The 20556-nt window shown below is 44.1% G+C and overlaps 1 protein-coding gene across 1 annotated transcript in view; it reads left to right on the top strand.

The window, feature by feature from the left end:
* Positions 1-451: 451 nt before the first annotated feature.
* Positions 452-20556, top strand: part of LOC130563306 (granule associated Rac and RHOG effector protein 1-like) — a 28944-nt gene continuing 8839 nt past the window's right edge. The window contains exons 1-2 of the mRNA XM_057348762.1: positions 452-577; positions 10395-11558. Coding sequence (XP_057204745.1) covers positions 11052-11558 — 507 coding nt within the window. The 5' untranslated portion in view covers positions 452-577; positions 10395-11051. The remainder of the gene's footprint in view (positions 578-10394; positions 11559-20556) is intronic.

The following is a 20556-nucleotide window of genomic DNA, read 5'->3' on the forward strand; positions in this document are numbered from 1 at the left end:
TTATATGAAATGCGCTAGGTTGCACAGAAGAAAGTCCAGTCTATAATCTGCCCTGTACGGTTTGTGGACGATTGTTTAATGAGAGCAATGAAACACACTTTCTGTACAGCAGCGGAGGACTATTTATTCGGAACCGAGGGACAACCGAAGACGTCGCTTACTGACCTTTGATTTGCCAATCAGCGGAAGGGGGCGTTTCATACCGCCCACATGTGAAAAACTAGTTTTCAAGTTGTTTATTCGTTTTTTAAACGTGAAGTTGAAAACGAAAAATCAAGCCGAATTCTCGTTTTTTTTTGATGAACGAAAAACGAAAATGGCGCCGTTTTCTCACTCCCGTTTGTTCAAGTTCAAACTGAAAAACAAATGACCAAAAGATACACGGACCGTCCAATCGCTCGCCTGGCGTGTGCACGCTCACGCTCTGCGTACGCCCTCGCTCGGAAGCGGCGCTGCGTCACTTCCGCTCACCACAGACAGGAGGGTGGGGACAAACAGCTGGTAAGCGATGCCGTGATCCTACCGCCGATCGGCTGTTTTTCCGCACCGATGAACGCCTTTACCGGAGCCACTGCAGGTACGATTCCTTTCCGTTTATCCCAGCCGCCGTGATGCGCCCGTGAACGGTTGAGTTCTGACGTGACGTGCTCGCGTTGTTTTAAGATCCGTGTCAGCGCGGGCTGCTAACGGCTAACTGATATTAGCTACATATATACCGATAATTTCCTCTAAACGCGTTTGAAAACACGCATTCAGTGTTTGAAACGAGTCAGATGACAGCGGGTCAGTGCGCAAAGTGAACGATGTTAGGTTGTGTGTGGGTTGTTTTGGTGAATCGGTATCAGCGTTGACCCGTTAAACCTCATCTGATCTGCTGCAGTCGGACAGTCTGATCTTAATCACTCTCATTAATGCGTGATTAACTGCCCCCGGGGTCCCCTAAATGACACCAGGACCCTTCAACGCCCTGAAAAGGCGCTGAACCGCCCCTCCGAAGCCTTAAATACCCGACGGGTGTCACACACGCCCAAGCGGGTGTGATGAGTGCGTTAAAGGGCTGCAGTGGGGCGGGTCAGCGATTTTCACCGAGGGTCTAGATTTGGATAGATTCCTATACATCAGATCGTTGAAGTGTGTTTTTTAGGGTGTTAAAGGGCTACACCGGGATGCGTCTGTGGTTTGGTGGATTTGGGTTGAACTGGAGCAGATCCTGCAGATCTGATCAATACATGTCACGATCATCCCATGATTAGATATCAGACATCGTCTTGGAGGAACTTAAACAGGGTAACTGTCAGTTTTGAGAGCGAATGTGTATTTGCTGGATAGAGTGCAGAAAATTACAAGCTTGTTTGGTTAAATGATTTGAATTTTGACAGTTTGTGTGTGTGTGTGTGTAGGAGAGAGAATGCACGTGAGAGAGTTTGAAGATTTATTAGGTTCGGATCTCACACGGGTGTCTGTAGTGTCCAGATTTCTTCTAAAGGTTCTGTGGACACATTAGCTCTATAGTTGTCATTATTTATAACTAACGTTAAATTGCTGTGACTCTGTGTGAGTGTCCTGAATTACTCTTTGCAGTGTGATGGTAAATTCCTGAATTCCTGTAGCTCAGTGGTAAGAGCATGGCCCTAGCAACACCAAGGTCAAGGGTTCGATCTCAGGGATCACACATACTTGGAAACAAATGTATAGTATATGCGATGTAGGTCGCTTTGGATAAAAGTGTCTGCCATGTGCCTAAATGTAATGTAAATTTGATAAATTATATTTATAGTTATATTTAGCAGGTGTATTTAAGTAAATTGTATTTCTGTGTTCTGTTCTGTTTTCATGTACTGTACAGCAGAAGTTCTTTTTATATAGTTTGATGTTTTGATTTCAGTCGTCCATGACACCGCAGATCTGACCTGTGACTCACTTTGTAGTGTTTTGATAGATGCAAATAGTTTGTTAACTAAAAATATATTTTTTTTACAATTTAAAGCATTAGCAGTGTCAAGGACCATTTATAACTATGATATTGACCACTATAAGTATAAAGAAAGTTGTTAATTTAAGGAAACTATACCATTGACGATATGGTAAAATAGTTCTTCTGATTTTGTCCATCTTCTTTTTAATATAAAAAGTAATTTAAAATATTTACCTGTACAACATGCGAGGTCAGATTAAACAAAACGGTTTTGTTTGTTGTTGTGGGAGCTGATCTAGTTGTCATTATAGTTATTGGTGTGAAGTGGTGTTTATATTTGTTAGTTTTCACACCGTGCAGTCTGTGATTATTCTCTCAATCCGTGTTGTGTTTTGTTTCAGTAGAAGTGCTGTTGTAATAACTCAAGCGGCTTTTGGTTAAAGCCTCTTTTGAACATACGGCCGGCCCTCTGAGCTCTTGTAGGCCGTGTGGAGAATGAGACGGGCTGAGTTCATGTGGAATGTATTTCCTGTTTGGGTCGCTCTGTTGGGGAATGAAAAGAACTGTGACTCACTCAATGGATACGAGAGAGAGAGAGAGAGAGAGAGAGAGAGAGAGAGAGAGCTGTGTGAATAAAAGAGATTACACATCTGAAACATTTTATTTTCAATATTTGCATTAAATATTAAAGGAATCATTTACTTGCCCTTGTCATTTCAAACCTCATTCCTGTATGAGTTTCCTCTTCAGAACACAAAAGAAGACATTTTGAAGAGCAACAGCATTGACTTCCATTGTATGAACACAAAACCACAGAGACATGTCTCAAAATATCTTCTCTCGTGTTCCACAGAGTCACATACAGGTTTACAACCACATAAGGAGAAATAAACGATGACAGAATTGTTGAGCTCTGAGAGTGTCGTGGATTCGAGCTTTTTCTGTTTTCGCTAGACCAAAAACAAAATGTACTTGACTTTGTTTGTTTTGTCTGTCATCTGACTCTGAATGGAAAGTTATTTCAGGTATCGAACCTGTAATCTGAATCCCTGTATTGTCTGTAAATGTATTTATTTGCAGTGTAGTTTGATCCCGTTCAGCGCGTGTTAACCGTGTACGGTGATTCTGTGTCCCATGTAACGCAGTCACGTCTGTTGCTGTGTTCGACGGTGTTTGGAATACGAGCTGTGCTGTTGGCTAATACTGTTGCTATGGAAATAATGCTCAGGTCAGCCGTGTGCTGCCAAACACGCTGTTTCAATAAAGTTTCAGTTCTCTGGAGTGAAAAAGCCTCATCGTCAGAATAATCCACTATGAGTTTGAGCAACGGTCTTGTAAGAGTCTGAGAATGTAGAATTGTGTTTTCTTTGCATTCTCGCTCACTGGAGAGGGACGTTTCTTTAAGTTTGGATATAGCGAGGGTCCGAGGTCTCTGTGCGTGTGTGTGTAGTGGGCCAGCGGGCTGAAAGAGATATCCCCCTTACAAAGCATTCCAGTGTTGTTCTGAATATGCTGCATTCTGTTGCGACTGCTATTGCAGTTTAGAGTCACAATGGAATCGTTTCATGGGGGAAGGGTGTGTGCGCGTCTACGCGAGTGTGTTACGGAACGCTCACTCTTATTTTGGTTCACGGATTTTCAATCGTTGAATTTTGGTAGCTGCAAAAATATGAAAGTACCTGATATTTTTAGGACATATTGTGACATTGTATAGAACGTAATCGAGGTTCAAACTCTTTACGTTTTGCGTGACCACCACATAAGGTTGCTTTGTCGGCGAAATGTTTTGGATAGTTTAAAACTTTAACACACTGAAAGCTCAGTCTTTGTGCCAGTGCATTGCCTAAATCAATGTGAAAGTTGCAGCAAGGTAAATATTTCTGGTTGGGACAGAATGTTTAATAGAAAAGTTCAGCGCAGGACTTTCTTCATTAGGATTTAATTTGTCGTTATAAGGAAGGATTAAGAGGAAGATGGATTGGTGATGTCAAACATCAAGTTGCAAGATGTTACGTTTTGGTGAAGTAATGTGTAAACTTGCGTAACATACTGATGAATAATTTACACTTATGCTATGAATGTGCATTTCAAAAGAAAACACTGCAAGTCTTGATTTATGCTGATTTTCAATAAATTGTCTGGGTTAAATACAAGTTAAATTTAAGGCTGTTCACGTTTAATCACGATTAACCACATCCAGAATAAATATATGTCTGTGCACTATGCATATTTATTTTGTATTACACATACACAGACATGTATATATCAGTGCTCCAGGCAGCATTACATTTTTTACTAGGAGCACTGTAGCCCCTGGTTGAAGAACTACAGCCTGCAATTATTTAAAATTTTCCCCAAAATAGCTGTATTACTGACAAATACTTTATAATAAATAGACTTAACTCACAGAAATTATGATGTGCAGTTTTAATTTCATTTTAGAGGGATATGACATTACTCAGCGGTCATACAGAATCTGCAGATGTGCTAAAATTTTGAAAAAAATCTGCAGAATTGTGTGGAACAGGTTTTTTTTTTGTTGCATTTATTTAACAATACAGTAACACAATAACGACAGTGGTACTGGTATCACACATCAGAAAGAACACCCAAATATTTGCTCACAATCATACATACATGGTCAGATATATGCACATGAAATATCAACAAAAATGGAAAATAAAAATAACACAAATACAAAATAAGGCATATGTGGTCAATAAATACCATATTATAAACCTCAAGCATTGGACTGTCACTTAGCAAAGACAGTCATTCAGCATCTTCAAGACAGTCCCATAAAGGAGACCAAATGCGCCAGAAAACATGGGATCTAAGGTGCATATCATGAGTCAATTTTTCCGGAGGTAAAAGTGTGGCTGCTTGACTTTTGTGTGGAACAGTTTTAAATGCTTTCACATTTGTACAGAAATGTAAATGTGGTAAAATAGTTTTCAAATACTACCTGTCTATGCATTTAACTGCAGGTGACAGTGGTTTGGTTTTGCTCATCATTTAAAAAGAGGCAAAATAGTACTCTGAATTCATTTGAACCAACAGAAAATGTGCATGTCATTTTGTATGAAAATGTATTTATTTTATTGTTTTTAGTGTTAAAGCAAAACGTTCTAATGATGAAATCATTGTGTATTAAGGACACTTTTCGTCATATTCACAACACAATGTAAAGATAACTTAACATAAATTTAACAAGAGCATTGGAAATGATTCAGCGCAGTGTCTAGTAATCAACAGATAAATGGCTTATTCTGAACTCCTCTGCGGTTAGTTTCGTTTTAAACGTTTCAAATATCAAATTGTTCTTCCTCAGGCTCATAAAATCCGTCACAGCAAACGAATCGTAGTAATGCACTCACGTTGTGTATGTAAACTTGATGAGCTGAGCTGCTGTGACCAACGCATTTACTAGAGTGGCCGCGATCAGCTCCGGTGGTTGTGTTGGAGCAGTAACACGCGTGCCGCTCTACTCGACTTTTCACATGAGATATAACAACTAGAAAAAAATCCATATTGGCAGGTTGCACATGCGCGAGTACTTTTAAAAATTGCTTGCGCTGTCTCAAAAACTGGTCGCAAAATGCGACCATTTGGCCGCAGTCTGGAGCCCTGTATATTTAGGAAATATCTGCATGTATAATATTTATTTATAACTTAAATTATATTAAAACATTAATTTATTTTTATATTTTTCTTAAATATATACCAGTATGTGTTTATAAATACAAAATTAATATGCATAGTACACATACATATATTATGTTAACACAAACTTTTATTCTGGATGCGATTAATCGTGATTAATCGTTTGACAGCCCTAGTTAAATCTGCTGGGTTTTGTTTATTATTACAGAAGAACAGTGCGAATAATTTAACTCATTGCTGTTGCTTTTACAGTTTTACACATTTGAAGTCTAAACCGCATGTGTTCTTTGTTTTCCTTGCAAACTGAAGTAGAATATTTATCGGTTGTAATGAAGTGAACTTTATTTAACCCCAGAGTTCTTTCAGATCTGCAGATAACAGTCATGCAGTTATTTACGTTTTTATCTGTTTCTGAGGTTTCACGCATTCACAGTCCCATATGTATCTGTAGAAAACAGTTCAGGCGACAGTGATGTCATCACACAAACAGGTGGTACAGGAAAGACTTTTGGTTTCACAGAGATTCGGTTTCATGCCGTCACGAGACACGTCCTCCAGCATGGCTTTCCTCGCTTTTTTCATCCGCTAAAACCAAAGGTTTTCACAACAAAGATGTTCAAAACAAATGACTTCTCTCACTGTTATCAGTTTATCCACGGCAGGATAAATGAATGAACCTTTTGTCTGTTTAATCTTTGTGTTTCCGAAGTCAACCAAAGGCCATCAGAGGAAAATATTTCCTTAAACATGTTGGTTTAAATCAGATCTCTGCTGGATCTTTATCTATAGTCAGGTTTTAAAAAAGAACGACACACATCTCCAACAGCACACAGGCTCACTACTTAGGCACCTTATATGGGTGACAAATGAAAGACTTAGAAGTGAGTGGCCAAGAGTGTGCTTGAGTTATTATTCATTTGCAGTAATTATGTCTACAACATCCTAGAACTTGCGAGTTGAAAAACATCCTCGAAGTTTGAGAAGCCCTTGTTCAGGTGTTTGGTTTGCCGTCGTGTTTGAAGAGGTGATGGATTTGTGTGTGTTTGGGGGGATCACGGATAGTTTCTTGTTGTTTGGTTTCTAACTGGTCTAAACTCGTTCTTTGACTACTTTACCTCGTGTCACATTTCTCGAGGAAAATCCCAAGTACTTAAAGTCTTCATTAATGTTTGTGCGTGCTGCTTAAATCGTAACAGGAGACGTCATGCAACAAAGTATTGTTTTCTATTTAAAACCATAAAATCTAGCAACAATGTCATGGTCTCTACAAGGTCTTTTTTCAACGAGGCTGTCAGCGCTGTATTGCGTTTTTGGCAGTGCTGATGTGAATCGCTTCATTAGTTTGTGGACAGAATGACTCACTGGACATTAATATGAGCAGAACGCCATAAAACTCTGTTTTCCATAAAAACATCTGATCCGCTTCTTTTGGGTATTACGGAATGTGAAATGTGTTTTTTAGGAAAAATTGGGTAACCTGGAGAGCACTGAAATATTTGGGTTGTTCATAATAAAGCATACTTTTAAACACAGCAGTCATTCTAAATCCTGAACACGGCGTTTAGAAACCATCACAGCCACACGAACCAACAAAATGATCACAATTCCTACACAGACACCCAGTAGAGGTCTCATCCACGTCACACGGCAGTGCATTATGGGTAAAATGATAATCAAAATGATTTCGCTCACAATGACTAATAAAAGAACTTTTGTGTTTAATTTCACTTCAGCATGTTTATTTATAACTTGACAGCCAATGAATATGTTATGATCTGCTGCCGTTGAACTTCTTCAACACCGTATTTCAGAGCACGCAATCAATCATCTAAACACAGAAATGCAACTCCATTTTTATATTTCTTGTTTTCTTTTTATAAATCAGTACTATTGGTCACCCTTCATGTTTGTCTGTGGGTTTTGCAAAAAAGTAGAAAAATAGTAGAAATGTAGTGAAAAAAAGTGGCAGTTTAAAAGATACAAGCTTTGCAATGATTTTCAGACCTTATCGGGAGTTTGGTGCTTTTAAAACATTGATATCACAACGATTATGCTCAATTAATTGTGGCAAGCATAAATCGTTATAACGGTTAAAATACGATTAATCGTGCAGGCCTAGTAGCAGTAGCTCCCACAATGCACCACGTGCCTGTGAAACTGGAGATGTGTTCTCTTTTGGCGTGCAGCTGAAATGGAGTCTGACTTCAGGGGGTCATACTCTGTTACCGGGCCCTGTGCGACCGGGACGCTCAGCAGAGATTCCGACTGTTGAACCACACGTCTCGTCTGTCTGGCAAACGGTGTAAAGGAGCAGGAAGGGTTCGTCTGGTAATGTCAGTTCAGTGTTGTTGTGGCTGGAAGATCCAGTTTCCGTTGTTTTTTTGCTATTGTTGCTTAATGAATTGAAGTCAAATGATGTGATTTATAAGCAGTATGTGCTGAGATGAGCGCTTCTGACAGCTGCACAGAGCACATGTGTTGATGTCTGCGCCGCATGTAACACTTGTGTTCGCCTGTTGTCCGTCTGCGAATGGGATCTCCAAAAATAATCCCACAGTTCCTCAGACACTCTTGAGTTTTCCGCTTAAAGATCAACAGGATTATATAAGGAAATATTTCATCGTTTATCTGAAATGACAATAACCACAGACAGATCTTCTGTCAGATGCCGTCAATTTTAACGTGACGTGTGTTATATTGTGTAGGTTTGTGAACCAGAGATTTCCACTGATTAAATGTAAAGTTTGTGTTTGCTGTGATCGGACAACAGACCGAAACCTGTCTGGCAAACATTTGTGGAATTCAGCTGGACGTGTGCTTCTTGTTTGTCTCTGAACCAGGTGGATCTCGCATCTTTTTTGCATGTCTGGTATGATCTGGATGCTGATCGCCGTCAGCAGCGTTGTTCAGAATCTTCATGTCCTTCTGATAATGATCCACCTCTGTGTGCGGAGAGGAACATTCCTGAAGCGCTTTAGTAACAGATGTGAAGGACGTGTCCTGCGATCAGACAGCAGCTGTGTTGTGTTGTGTGGTGAGATGGACAGTTGTGTTATCGCAGGAAAACACTTGTGCCGATCGATCAGTAGTGGATGATAGATGTTGATCTTCAGCTGTTCTTATGATTTAATGTAGCAAAGCACTGTAGTCCTTAAATATCTGTTTATCTCTATGACTAATCCGATTTCTTTCACACAAAATGAGACATATTTGTACCTTGTTAGAATGAGATGCTCAATATTTTTAGCTCTTGTCTGACACTTTTGTCAACACGATATGAAGGTGAGCTTTATATAGAGCAGAGGTGATCCATCATCACAACACTTTCTTTTCATCTTCTTTGAACTTTTCTGTTCCTCACACAACCTCCCCGCTGTGTGTTTTGAAGGAGGTGAAGTGTGTGTGTAATCCCGGGGTTTACAGACAGGATATCTGTTCACGCGTGTGTTGTCATTCAGTGAGCTTTACAGGCGACACGCATCTGCTCAGATCCTTCTGAAAGACACCAGACGCTCCAACGGGGCTACGCTGGTTGCGTTTGAATCTGCACTTCTTCATGCTTGTTTTCCTCGATTGCTGTTTGTTGTTTGTCAAGGGATGTGAGATTTTGAGGTCAGTGGAACAGAAGAGATTTCAGGAATGTTAAGCACGCGCCGGTTCAATGAAACGCAGTGACACAAACACACACAATGCTCTTCTTACTGTATTGTCTTGTGGCTTTATTTTGAAAGGTTTCACATTTATTGTTTTGTCTGATTTGACTTGCATTGTAAGTGCGTTATTGCCGATTAAATCTCAATACAATGAGACTTCAGTCTGTTGTGTGAAACATAGAGACGTCATTGTTCAGATGGAGAGCTAATGCGTTCTGCTCCTCCGGTCACCTGAAGCTTAAAATCACTGAAATGACGATGCGTGACTGTGTAAATATGACATGCATAATGACAGTCCACCCCAACACGTCTAAACTAACTAATTACTAAAACTTTACACCAATAAAGTGACAAAAGCCCGGTCCTGTTCTGCTCTTCCAGCAGTTTTCTCTCAGGTCCTGTAGCGGCCTGTAAGGTTGTGATCGGTTGTTTAGCTTATTTGAAATAAAACACCATTTAGTGTTTTTTTTCTAAGACGAGCATCAAAAGTGCGATTTTGTTCATCAAAATGTTCTGGTAGAAAATTCAATTTGACAAGCCAAACGTGTCAGTCTTTGAATTACATGTTGTTTATTTGATACACAAAATAAACTTCATTCTGTAAAATAAAATCGCACATTTTATCAAACATTGTTCGCTGTTACGGATGTTATCACGTCTGTCAAAAACTACCTGTCTGTCTTCTACGCTTTTATCCAAAGCACTTACATTGCCTTTTACTATACATTTGTTACCAAGTATGTGCAATCCCTGGGATCCAACCCACGACCTTAGCGATGCTAGCACCACGCTCTAACCACTGAGCTACAGGAAAAAATCACTTCACTGACGATCTGATGGACCTTACGATCCATCAGTTTTCAAATAAACATGATTTAAATATCTTGATCTCTGTCGTCTTAGTTAAATTAATATCAACGTTTACATTTTTTTTCAAATGATTTGTTACAGTGTTTAACTCATAGCAGATTTGAATGTATTAAATATGTATATATTTAAAGGCCATTGAACCAATCATCATCACAGGCAGAAACCCTCCGGCTGTAATCAGTACAGTGTTTAAAAAAGTGAAATCTCCAGGCGACGCTTGAAAACAAATGCGAAGGCACACCCTCTGTGTGATATGTCACTGACTGTTTTCTCTTTGTCTGTCTTTCTCGCAGGAAATGACCGAGAGGCCTTACAGATAGTTTGTGCTTTTGTTACTTCAGTCTGCGTTTGCTGAGAGAGCCCTATCTGGAAGCACATTTGTTTCCGTTGTGAGTATTAACTACCTCAGATACTGCAAATAGATCAAGAAAGAGAGAGAGCCCGGCCATCTCTCTCCGTCTCTCAGCTGCTCCAGAACCCTCTGACCGACCGGATCCGTCAGAGCCGAGCACAAACGGAACGTGCCAAGGAACGTTTTCCTCCCCTGAAAATGTTTAGAGTTTTCTATTTTTATTAGAGGTCTACAGAACGCTAGAATTCAGAAGGTTTTTGCTTCCAATTGAAGGATTGACGATGCACTTCGGATTGAAGAGGACACGCAGGGCGGTCGTCTTTTTTTCCTTGTGATGCACACGTGAAGCGCTTCTAAGGGAAAACTGCACACCGACAGTAGCGTTTCGTTGGGATATTTTGTTGTTTTTGATGTAAGCTGCATCCAGGGTTGAATTCTTCAGAATTCTTCAGACCTCTCCAGACGCCACCTCGTCTCTGATGGAAACTTTAAGCTGTCCGTTTACCCAGCAGGCCCAGGTTAGGGGGCATTGAAAACCCGCGTGCAGGTAAAGCAGGACTTGGCGAGGACACGCACCACCGGGCCACGTCGAACACTTATGTATTGTTGCAGCGCACAAGAAAGTAAAATGGACTACAAGCTGCGCTTTTTGATTGGCGGGTCCAAGCACAAAGTGCAGCAACACCAGCAGCCGTACCCGTTGCCCGAGCTCAGCCGGACCCTCAGTGCCCCCTTGGGGACTTCCTGCTCCACCCCGTCTCCCATGGCGACCATAGGCTCCGCCCCTTCCGGCTGCCACGGGCCAGCCCCGGGCACTACCACGGCGATCGCGGACATCCAGCAGGGCATCTCCAAATACCTGGACGCGCTGAACGCCTTCTGCCGCGCCAGCGCGTTCCTGACGGAGCTCTTCGGCAGCGTGTTCCGGGACTCCCGATATTCCAAAGCAGCTATGCAACTGAAAGACGTGCAGGAACATGTCATGGAAATGACCGGCCGACTCACCACCGCAATAAAGCCGGAGATCGGCAAGATGCTGATGGAGCTCAGCGCGGGCGCAGCTAACTTCAAAGACCAAACCGACTTCAGCCTGCAGGATGTTGAGGTGAGTCAGTTATTGACCTTTAGATACTGATTCCCAGATGACTGTTCCAAGATGGCGGATGCATCTGCAATCTATGCATACTTATCGATGTGATGCTTTTAAATCTCAGAGAGGTCAGAGAAAGTTCAAGTCAGGGCTGTGACGGGGTCATTTGTTATAAAGCCTGTGAATGAGAGACAAGAGAGGGCCTCTCTAGAACCTTTATAGAGGAATTCCTCCGGTCAGGGGTATTTTGGGAAACCAGACGCTGTCTCTCCAAGAGAACATATTTTGCGGTGGGCTGTTTGATTTGAGCCGCACGGCTCGGCGCTAGCAGCATTTTGGGAGCTGAAATGATGCCTTTATGAGCGAGGGTTTGTGCCCTGGTGGATGTGGTCGTAGCCAGAGCAGGAAAGCTTTACACCGCAGGTCTTTAAACGGGCACGCTGCGGCCGCCTAAACACCACCACGCTAAACACAAAACGTCAGAGTTGAGCCGTATGAAACAGAATATTCTGCTAATTCAAAAAACTTTCCCTCTAAAGTGTTTGCCGTGGAATGTTTTCAAGCATCGAAAATGTTTTTATAATATTTGCAGAGGCAAATGTGTCCTGAACGCTCACCCAGAAATCACACGCCGGACTTGGAAATGGGTCAGGCGGCTCTGGAAAGTTTTGAATCGTCATTTTTAAAGTCGTCTCTTCCTGCATTTACAGAAAGTATTGTCTTGGTTAATGTCAGGCATGCCGTGGAAATGTCTGTGTTTATTCGACAGCCGCCCACTGAGCTCCTGATGCCCTAAAGCAGAGGAAATATTTCTCAAGCGTTCACGATCACTTGTAAACACAGCGCAGAGCGTACAGACGGCAGCTGGTGTCTATTCTCTCTCTCTCTCTCTCTCTCTCTCTTATGTTTGCTAATGAGCGGTTTTGTTTGAAAGTAGCCGTTCCTGTCCCGCGGGAATCTGCCCGGTGTGTGTGTGTGTAAACGGGAACGTTGGTTCTCTTGTTTCCGCTGGCAGGGCGACAGGCGGGTGTTCCCGGCCCCGGGTGTTACCTTACACCACGACTGTCTCAATGAATCGCTGCTTCACAAACACACCCGCTGTGGATCGGAGCTGATCTCTTTTCGGGTGTCTGTGTGCCCCGGTGCCTTAGTAAGAATACTGACCCTCAGTCAGATTTACACGCGTCATGTGATCTGGTTTGTTTGCGTTACGTTTAAACACTGACGCTGGGGGATCGGTGACGGGTGACCAGCATTCTTGTCTAATTCTGGTGTGCAGTCCTGAGCTCTACGTGCGTTCTGCATGCATTCATGTCTCAGGTTAAAGAGAAGGTGAACAATGCTTGCAGAACTAAATTAGGATTTAATAACGGAAGTAAAAAACTACAGATCTTTGGAAAGTAAAACATCTTACCCTGTGAAATTTAACTTATGGGATTTCTGAGGTTTTTTCAACACAATCTTCAGAAAAAAAGAACTTTGTTCCAGGAAAACAAAATGCTGTAGATTTAAAAAAGCATTTTCTTGAGAAGAAAGTTTTGAGGGGTTTCTTTGTCAGAGCTTAGGAACTGAGACTTGTTTTCCATGTCTGCTGTTGCACAAGGCGACATATTTCTATCTTTACAGCTGGGCGTGTGGATATTTTCAGCTGATACCTGTAAAGTAAGCTCTTTCTGCTGTGGGTGGGGGCTGAAATACATTCTGACATTCTCTGATGGGCTGTGGAAAGGCTGTATGAAATGATGAAGTGTGTTTATTTTAGTGCTCTACACTCTCTCGTCCACATGAGTAACACATTAGTCAGTAAATACTCCCTATTTAGGAAGCATTAGGGCTGCAACTAACGATTATTTTAATTGTCGACTAACGATCATTTTTTCGATTAGTCGACTAATCTAACGATTATTTTTTATTAATCCAATAAAGATTTTTTGGATTACTTTATTAATCCTTTGGCAAACTTTGCAAATAAACAATAAATTATAGTTTTTTCTTACATTATAAAGCAAATCGTACTTTTTACTCCACTACATCTTATAAATAAATATTGTTGTTTTAACATTTTAATCCATGTTTACATTAAAATCACCATCTTCTTTTAATTAAGTAGTTTTAATTTTAAAAGTAAAAAAGACTGATTTTTTATGTACTGTATTAAAGGTAAAAAATAAAAAAGAAACTTAGCTTTGTACTGTGGTAGGCTATATGAAACCAGTTTTTTATTGCACTTATGCTTTTTGTTGTCCTTATGTTGTTCCAATTGCTTCCATTGTTTCCCTCATCTGTAAGTCGCTTTGGATAAAAGCGTCTGCTAAATGACTAAATGTAAATGTAAAAACATAAAAAAATGTGTTTATGAAATACTAGAGCATGATATATGCTCTGTATTTTTTTCCTCCAAGTAATATCCGACTCTATTTTCAGTCTCATAATATAATTTAGTAAGAGTAAAATACTACTATCTGTCTCTGTTTATTGTACACAACTATCACCGTATAAAAGACTCTAATGCAGAGTGGCGTTAAAGCGAGCCCACGCACCCTGAACTCAGAATGATGCGCTTAATGCATTCGCTTCGTTATTTACAGTTATGCGCATCCCGGACGCACAATGATGTGCTTAAAGCACCTACTTCTTCTGAAGTCTCGGGGATCATTTTGCTCCCCAAAGTAAATAATAGTTAGAACACAACGAGAAGAGATGATATGTTACATGTTTAACACATAGTGCGTTGCATCAATCCGACAGTATACAGTTAAATCAGAGGTTTTAAAAGAGTTTTTTCGTATGAAGACGCAAAATATTCAGACCGCTGCCAGTGCTTCTAATAAGCTAAGCTAACGTTACACTCAGCGAGTAACTCACAAAATGTATTTTGCTAGAGTTTCTTAATTATGCTATATTGGTTTATTCCTCGCATAAAGCTATCGAATGACATAAAAAGTGCATTGGTGGTTTCATGATAGTCAGTCCCTTTTGAAGCTTCAATCTGCAAAGGTTCACATACACTAACCTACACTAGTACAATAGCGTTAATGTAAATCATTAATGTAAAGCGTATTTTTAAAATAAAGTCATTTATTATGAAAGTCTACATCTACGTGCCCCTCTCCGTCCATTTGTGATTGCGTGTCCATGCTGTGATGATCGCATTCCGGGGGTAACTTAACGTTAGGGGGAATTCCTCCGTCCATTCACTACTGCGTCCGAGGCTCTCGATCGCTGTTTGTCGGGTGTATTATACTTTCTCTTGTTCTGCTGATTAACTTACACATGCCCGGGAAAAGAAACTGCTATTACAGCAGATAAACGTAAATAATACGACGCGTCGACGCATTTCACGCACGTCGACGTATTTTAGTAGTCGACGTAATCGTCGTTGCAGCCATAGGAAGCATTAGAACGTCTCCGGTTACAGTCGTAACCTCGGTTCCCTGAGAAGCGGGAACGAGACATTGCGGAAGCTTCCGCATATGGGAACTCCTCCCTTCTCACCTCTCCTGAAGTCTTATTGGATAACGCCAGTGAAACTGGCCAATTGTCGCGCTCGCAACCGAATGTAATTACTGGCGACCAGACAGTATAAATACAGTGCACAGCGACAATACCTCAGAATCTGCAAAAGAACGCCTCCAAGGCTGACACGCGACGAACACGGCGGCTAGCGCAATGTCTCGTTCCCGCTTCTCAGGGAACCGAGGTTACGACAGTAACTGGAGACGTTCCCTATCGAGAGCGGTCTCTTGACATTGCGGAAGCTTCCGCATATGGGAACTGTATACAATCCCGCCGTGAGGGTAGCAAGACAGCCGTAACCGACCGCATACACTCACCAGTGTTAAGCACACAGGTGAACCAATCACGAAGTTGCCTTGAAGAGCCCGCAGCTGATTGGCTGAGACAGACCAATGAGCTGCAAGAACGGTCTTCTACAAAATTTGCATATCTCAGCCAAAGAAATGAGCGGGCTGCACTGAGACAGGGCAGACACCACAATAGTGTCAGCGCGGAAATCCGGGCAGATATAATGCAAGTCCAGTAACACCAAGCACAGAGTTAACAGTAACACTGTAACAACTGCACAATATAGGAGATCAGCAACTAGGTAACATTGAGCTGTCCGTACTCATCGAGAGGACATGCGAGGCTAATGAGGATACATCCAGCCTGTAGAATCTGGCGAAGGTTTTCTGTGAAGACCAGCCAGCCGCACAACAGATGTCCTTAATAGAAACGTCTCTAGCCCAAGCCCACGAAGAGGCAACAGCCCTAGTTGAGTGAGCCCTGATGCCGAAAGGGCAGGCCTGCCCTTGACTCTCATACGCCAGGTTGATAGCGTCCACCACCCAGTGAGAGAGCCTCTGTTTAGAGACAGCCTGACCTTTAGTCCCCCCGCCGTAGCACACGAAGAGCTGATCAGACAGCCGAAACCCGGCCGTACGATCAATGTAAGCCCTCAAAGCCCTAACCGGACACACAGCCCTCTGAGCATCAGCATCACACGAGGCAGACGACTTGGAAGACAAAGCGGGCAACGAAATAACCTGCTCTCTGAACGGGGTAGACAGGAACTTAGGCACATAACCCGCTTTCGGCCGTAGAGTGACGCTGCAGTCGCCGGCCCCAAAACGAATGAAATCCGCGCCGATAGAAAGCGCACATAAATCCCCAATGCGTTTTGCCGAAGCAAGAGCGAGAAGGAGAACGGCTTTAAGAGAGAGCTCCCTTATAGAAACAGCTTCCAACACCTCGAATGGGGGCAGAGAGAGAGCCCTCAGCACCAGAGACAAATCGCACGGAGGTACTGAAGGAGATCGCGAGGGAAACAGCCTCCGAGCTCCTCTCAAAAATCTGACCACCAATGCATGCCTATCGATCGATTGCCTGTCAACCGGGGAACGAAACGAGGCGATAGCAGCCACATAAACCTTCAGCGTGGACGGGAGGCCACCATTATCCATCCTCTATTGTAGAAAGCGTAACACATCAGACACGGGACATGACACCGGGTCTATACCGCACTCAATACACCACTTCTTAAATACATCCCATTTCAGAGCATATAAGCGTCTAGTGGAACGCGCCCGAGACTCCGCAATAGTGTCAAGCACTCTCTGAGGGAGGGGTTCTAAGACCCCTGAAGCGGCCAGGCATGGAGGCTCCACAAATCCGGGTTGGGGTGCCAAATCGAGCTGTTCGCCTGAGATAACAGGTCGCCCCTGAGGGGAATCCGCCACGGAGAGGACACCAGTAACTCTCTCAGGTCTGGGAACCACGGATGAAAACGGAGCAACGAGGATCACCGACGCTCTCTCCTCTCTGATCTTGCCCAGCACAAGGGGCAGAATCTTCACCGGAGGAAAAGCGTAAAGCCGGGCGTCTGGCCAGCGCGTCGCCAGAGCGTCCGTCTACCTGGGGGAGCGCGGCAGCGAGAAGAACAGCGGACAGTGTGCATTCTCGCTCGTCGCAAACAGATCCATCTCCTCCTTCCCGAAGCGATCCCAGATCATCCGTACTGAGTCGGGTGAAGTCTCCATTCCCCTTGGGAAAGACCTCCCCTCAAGAGCATATCCACTCCGCAGTTCAAATGACCGGGGATATGTGCTGCCCTGATGGAAAGCAGGTGCTGGTCTGCCCACAGCAGCAGCCTCGCAGCCAGCTCGAAAAGGGCTCTGGAGTGGACCCCTCCTTGGCGATTGATGTACGAAACCACGGACGTGTTGTCAGTGCGAATCAATACATGACGCTGCATCAGCTGAGGCCGAAAAGTCTGCAGAGCTAAGAACACCGCCATCAGCTCCAGCCGATTTATGTGCCAACTGCTCAGAGACGGCGACCACAGACCCGACGCTGGCCTGCCTTCGCACACTGCACCCCAGCCCGAGGAAGACGCATCCGTCGTTACCACCGTACGCATTGTCACAAGCCCCAGGGGAACGCCCTGGCTGAACATGCTCCAGTCGCGCCACGGTTCCAAAGCGCTGAGGCATCTGTGAGTTATCTTCACGCACGCACGACCCGAGGACCATGCTCTCCGCGGAGTCTTTAGCCACAGCTGCAGAGGACGCATGTGCAAAAGACCCAGGTGGCAGACTGGTGATGCTGACGCCATCAGTCCCAGAAGTCTCTGAAATACCCTCAGCGGAATGGACCGGTCCAAGCTGAAGGCGCGCTGTGCGGCGGAGATGGACTCCAAGCGCTCCTGAGAGAGGCGGGCGCGCATCTCCACTGAGTCGAAACATACCCCTAGATATGTTATGGACCGACTCGGCAGAAGCTTGCTCTTCGGCACGTTCACCCGCAGCCCCAGGGATGACAAGTGACGAAGCAGCATCTGCGTATGACTGACAAGCACATCTCGTGAATGGGCTAGAAGCAGCCAGTCGTCCAGATAGTTCAGAATGCGCATACCACTCGCTCTGAGAGGGGAAAGCGCTGCGTCCACGCATTTCGAGAACGTGCGTGGAGCCAATGCCAGTCCGAACGGCAGCACAGCAAACTGGTACGCCGCTCCGTCGAACGTGAACCGCAGGAAGCGCCGGCGGCTCTGGGCTATCTGAACGCGAAAATATGCATCCTTCAGATCCACGGACGCAAACCAGTCCCCGGGACGAACTTGCGTCAGGATCTGTTTTAGCGTAATCATTCTGAACGCCCTCTTGTGAAGTGAGAACTTCACAAGAGGTATTCCCTTGAAAGGTGAAAGGGTATTCCCTTCACGTCTGAACTGAAGGGAATACCCGTGTTCTATCACATTTAGCAGCCATGGAGAGATACCCGGAATGGCTTTCCATGCACTCCGAAACATGTATAGCGGCCGAATTACCTCGGGCGATACAGCTTGCTGATATTCCGGAGACGCGCTCTGCCCTCGCGAGGCTAATTGCACTGGTGGGGGAATGTGAAGCGCGTGAGGCTCCGGCCGCCACTCGCCCACGGGAGCTACCTTGAGCTACCCGCGCTCAGCGAAGAGGAGGAGGGGCACAGATGTATAGCGAGGGTCTCCTCCACTGGCGGCATGCGGGTATAACCGTGGGCCTCCGCCCCGTCCACGTGGGCGAACATAGCCTGTGTGGCAGCGTGGACTCGCGCCGATTCAGGGGCCGTCCATGACTTAACCACGTGCTCGTGCACATCAGGGAAAAAAGGAGTACTCCTCTTCGGTGCAGCCTGGCGGCGGCCCGCTTGAAAGTACCATGAATCGAGCTTACTTTTAGCTGGCTCCTCCGGGGCGCTCCAGCTAAGGTCGAGCTCCTTAACGGCCTTTTCCAGCACCCTCACAAACTCCTCCTGGAGGTCTGGGGTGCTCTCCGAGTCGGTGCGGTCCCGCTCCGACTCCGCCCAGTCCTTCACCGAGGCCGAGATGGACATAGAGTCGTTGTCTTCCTCGTCGAGGCCGAAGGAAATGGCATCCGCAACGGCGGGAGGGAGACGAAGGCTCTCCTCAGTGAAAATGACTGGGGAACGAGGCGAAGGCAGAGGACAGCGGCCCTGAGCCGGGTCGTCGCCGCCACCACGTGGCATGAGTGGGCCCACCAGCGGCCCTTTGGCGGCAGTGGGCCTCGACCCGAATAATCCTCGAGGAACGTTCCTGCGAGTCCTCAAGACACGCGCCGGCAGGTCAGCACAGTGCGCGCAATCAGACTCTCCGAACGCCGCCTCAGCGTGGGCTAGGCCCAGGCAGGCGATGCAATGCTTGTGCATATCCTGTGGGTCCATGGGACCGCGCAAAGACAACAGAAGGCGGCCATCAGATGAAGAAGCTTCTGACGATATCAACGATGGCAGCGTGAAAGAGAAGATTCTGAGGTATTGTTGCTGTGCACTGTATTTATACTGTCTGGTCGCCAGTAATTACATTCGGTTGCGAGCGCGACAATTGGCCAGTTTCACTGGCGTTATCCAATAAGACTTCAGGAGAGGTGAGAAGGGAGGAGTTCCCATATGCGGAAGCTTCTGCAATGTCGAGAGACCGCTCTCGATAGAGAACTACGGAGTACACGGTGCGCGTTTCATTTGATTTTAAACACGTACGATAGTTTTGTCAGAGTTTACATTGCAGTACTTACTGAAGGGAGACAGAGAATGCACTGACTCTAACCCTACAGTTTTTTTTATTATTATGCAGATGTAACTTTTCTTCTATTGCTTGCTTCTGCTGCCTGAATGGATGTTTTTGTCCGCACGCAGGTTAAAATTGCAATGCGCGGGAGCCTTAATGAGTCCGCGCGGCCGCGCACTTGCGCAGCTTAAAGAGAACATTGGTTGTAATATTTCTGTACATGCTTTACATTTTTAACAAAAAGTTGCCTGTGAGTAAACGGTAATAAGCGGGACTCCTTGCAGTTCCACTGTGGACCCCCTAGGGGCCACATCTGTGAATTAGGTCTGAATTTATTTAAGTCTAAATATATTTATAGATGGGCAATTCCAGCGTTATGGATGTGACATAAAAACACTCAGAGAATATATTTATTACCAATATACTAAACCATCTGTTTATATTTTACTAAACCCTTGTTAATAGAGTTTAAACGTCAGAAAAATATCAGTCTATGCACAAGTGTTCTATTTAAAAAAAAGGAAATAAACATGAATTATGGATGTGACCAAAAAAAGACACGTTTTTGTGAGATGCCTCTTTATAGAACATCAAATAGTTACTCTATTTTAATTTTCATGTGTCCATTCATGAGGAATATGGACCGTTATGGATGTGACACTCCTGAAAATGACACTTACATGAATATGGGATATCATGCACTCAAAATAAAAGAGATGCTTTAAAAACTTAAAGAGAGACCTCACATGGGTATTTAAACCACCAAATGTTAATATCTGTGCTGTTAATAGAGTAAAAACTTTTTTTCTTCATGGTAAGGTTGACATTATCACAGAATTGCCCGGATGCAGTTCCACTCGGTGACACAGTACCTCTCTCTCTCTCTCTCTCGCTCTCTCGCTCTCTCGCTCTCTCGCTCTCTCGCTCTCTCTCTCTCTCTCTCTCTCTCTC

Source organism: Triplophysa rosa, linkage group LG12 (assembly GCF_024868665.1).
Source record: "Triplophysa rosa linkage group LG12, Trosa_1v2, whole genome shotgun sequence".
NCBI classification, from domain to species: Eukaryota; Metazoa; Chordata; class Actinopteri; order Cypriniformes; family Nemacheilidae; genus Triplophysa; species Triplophysa rosa.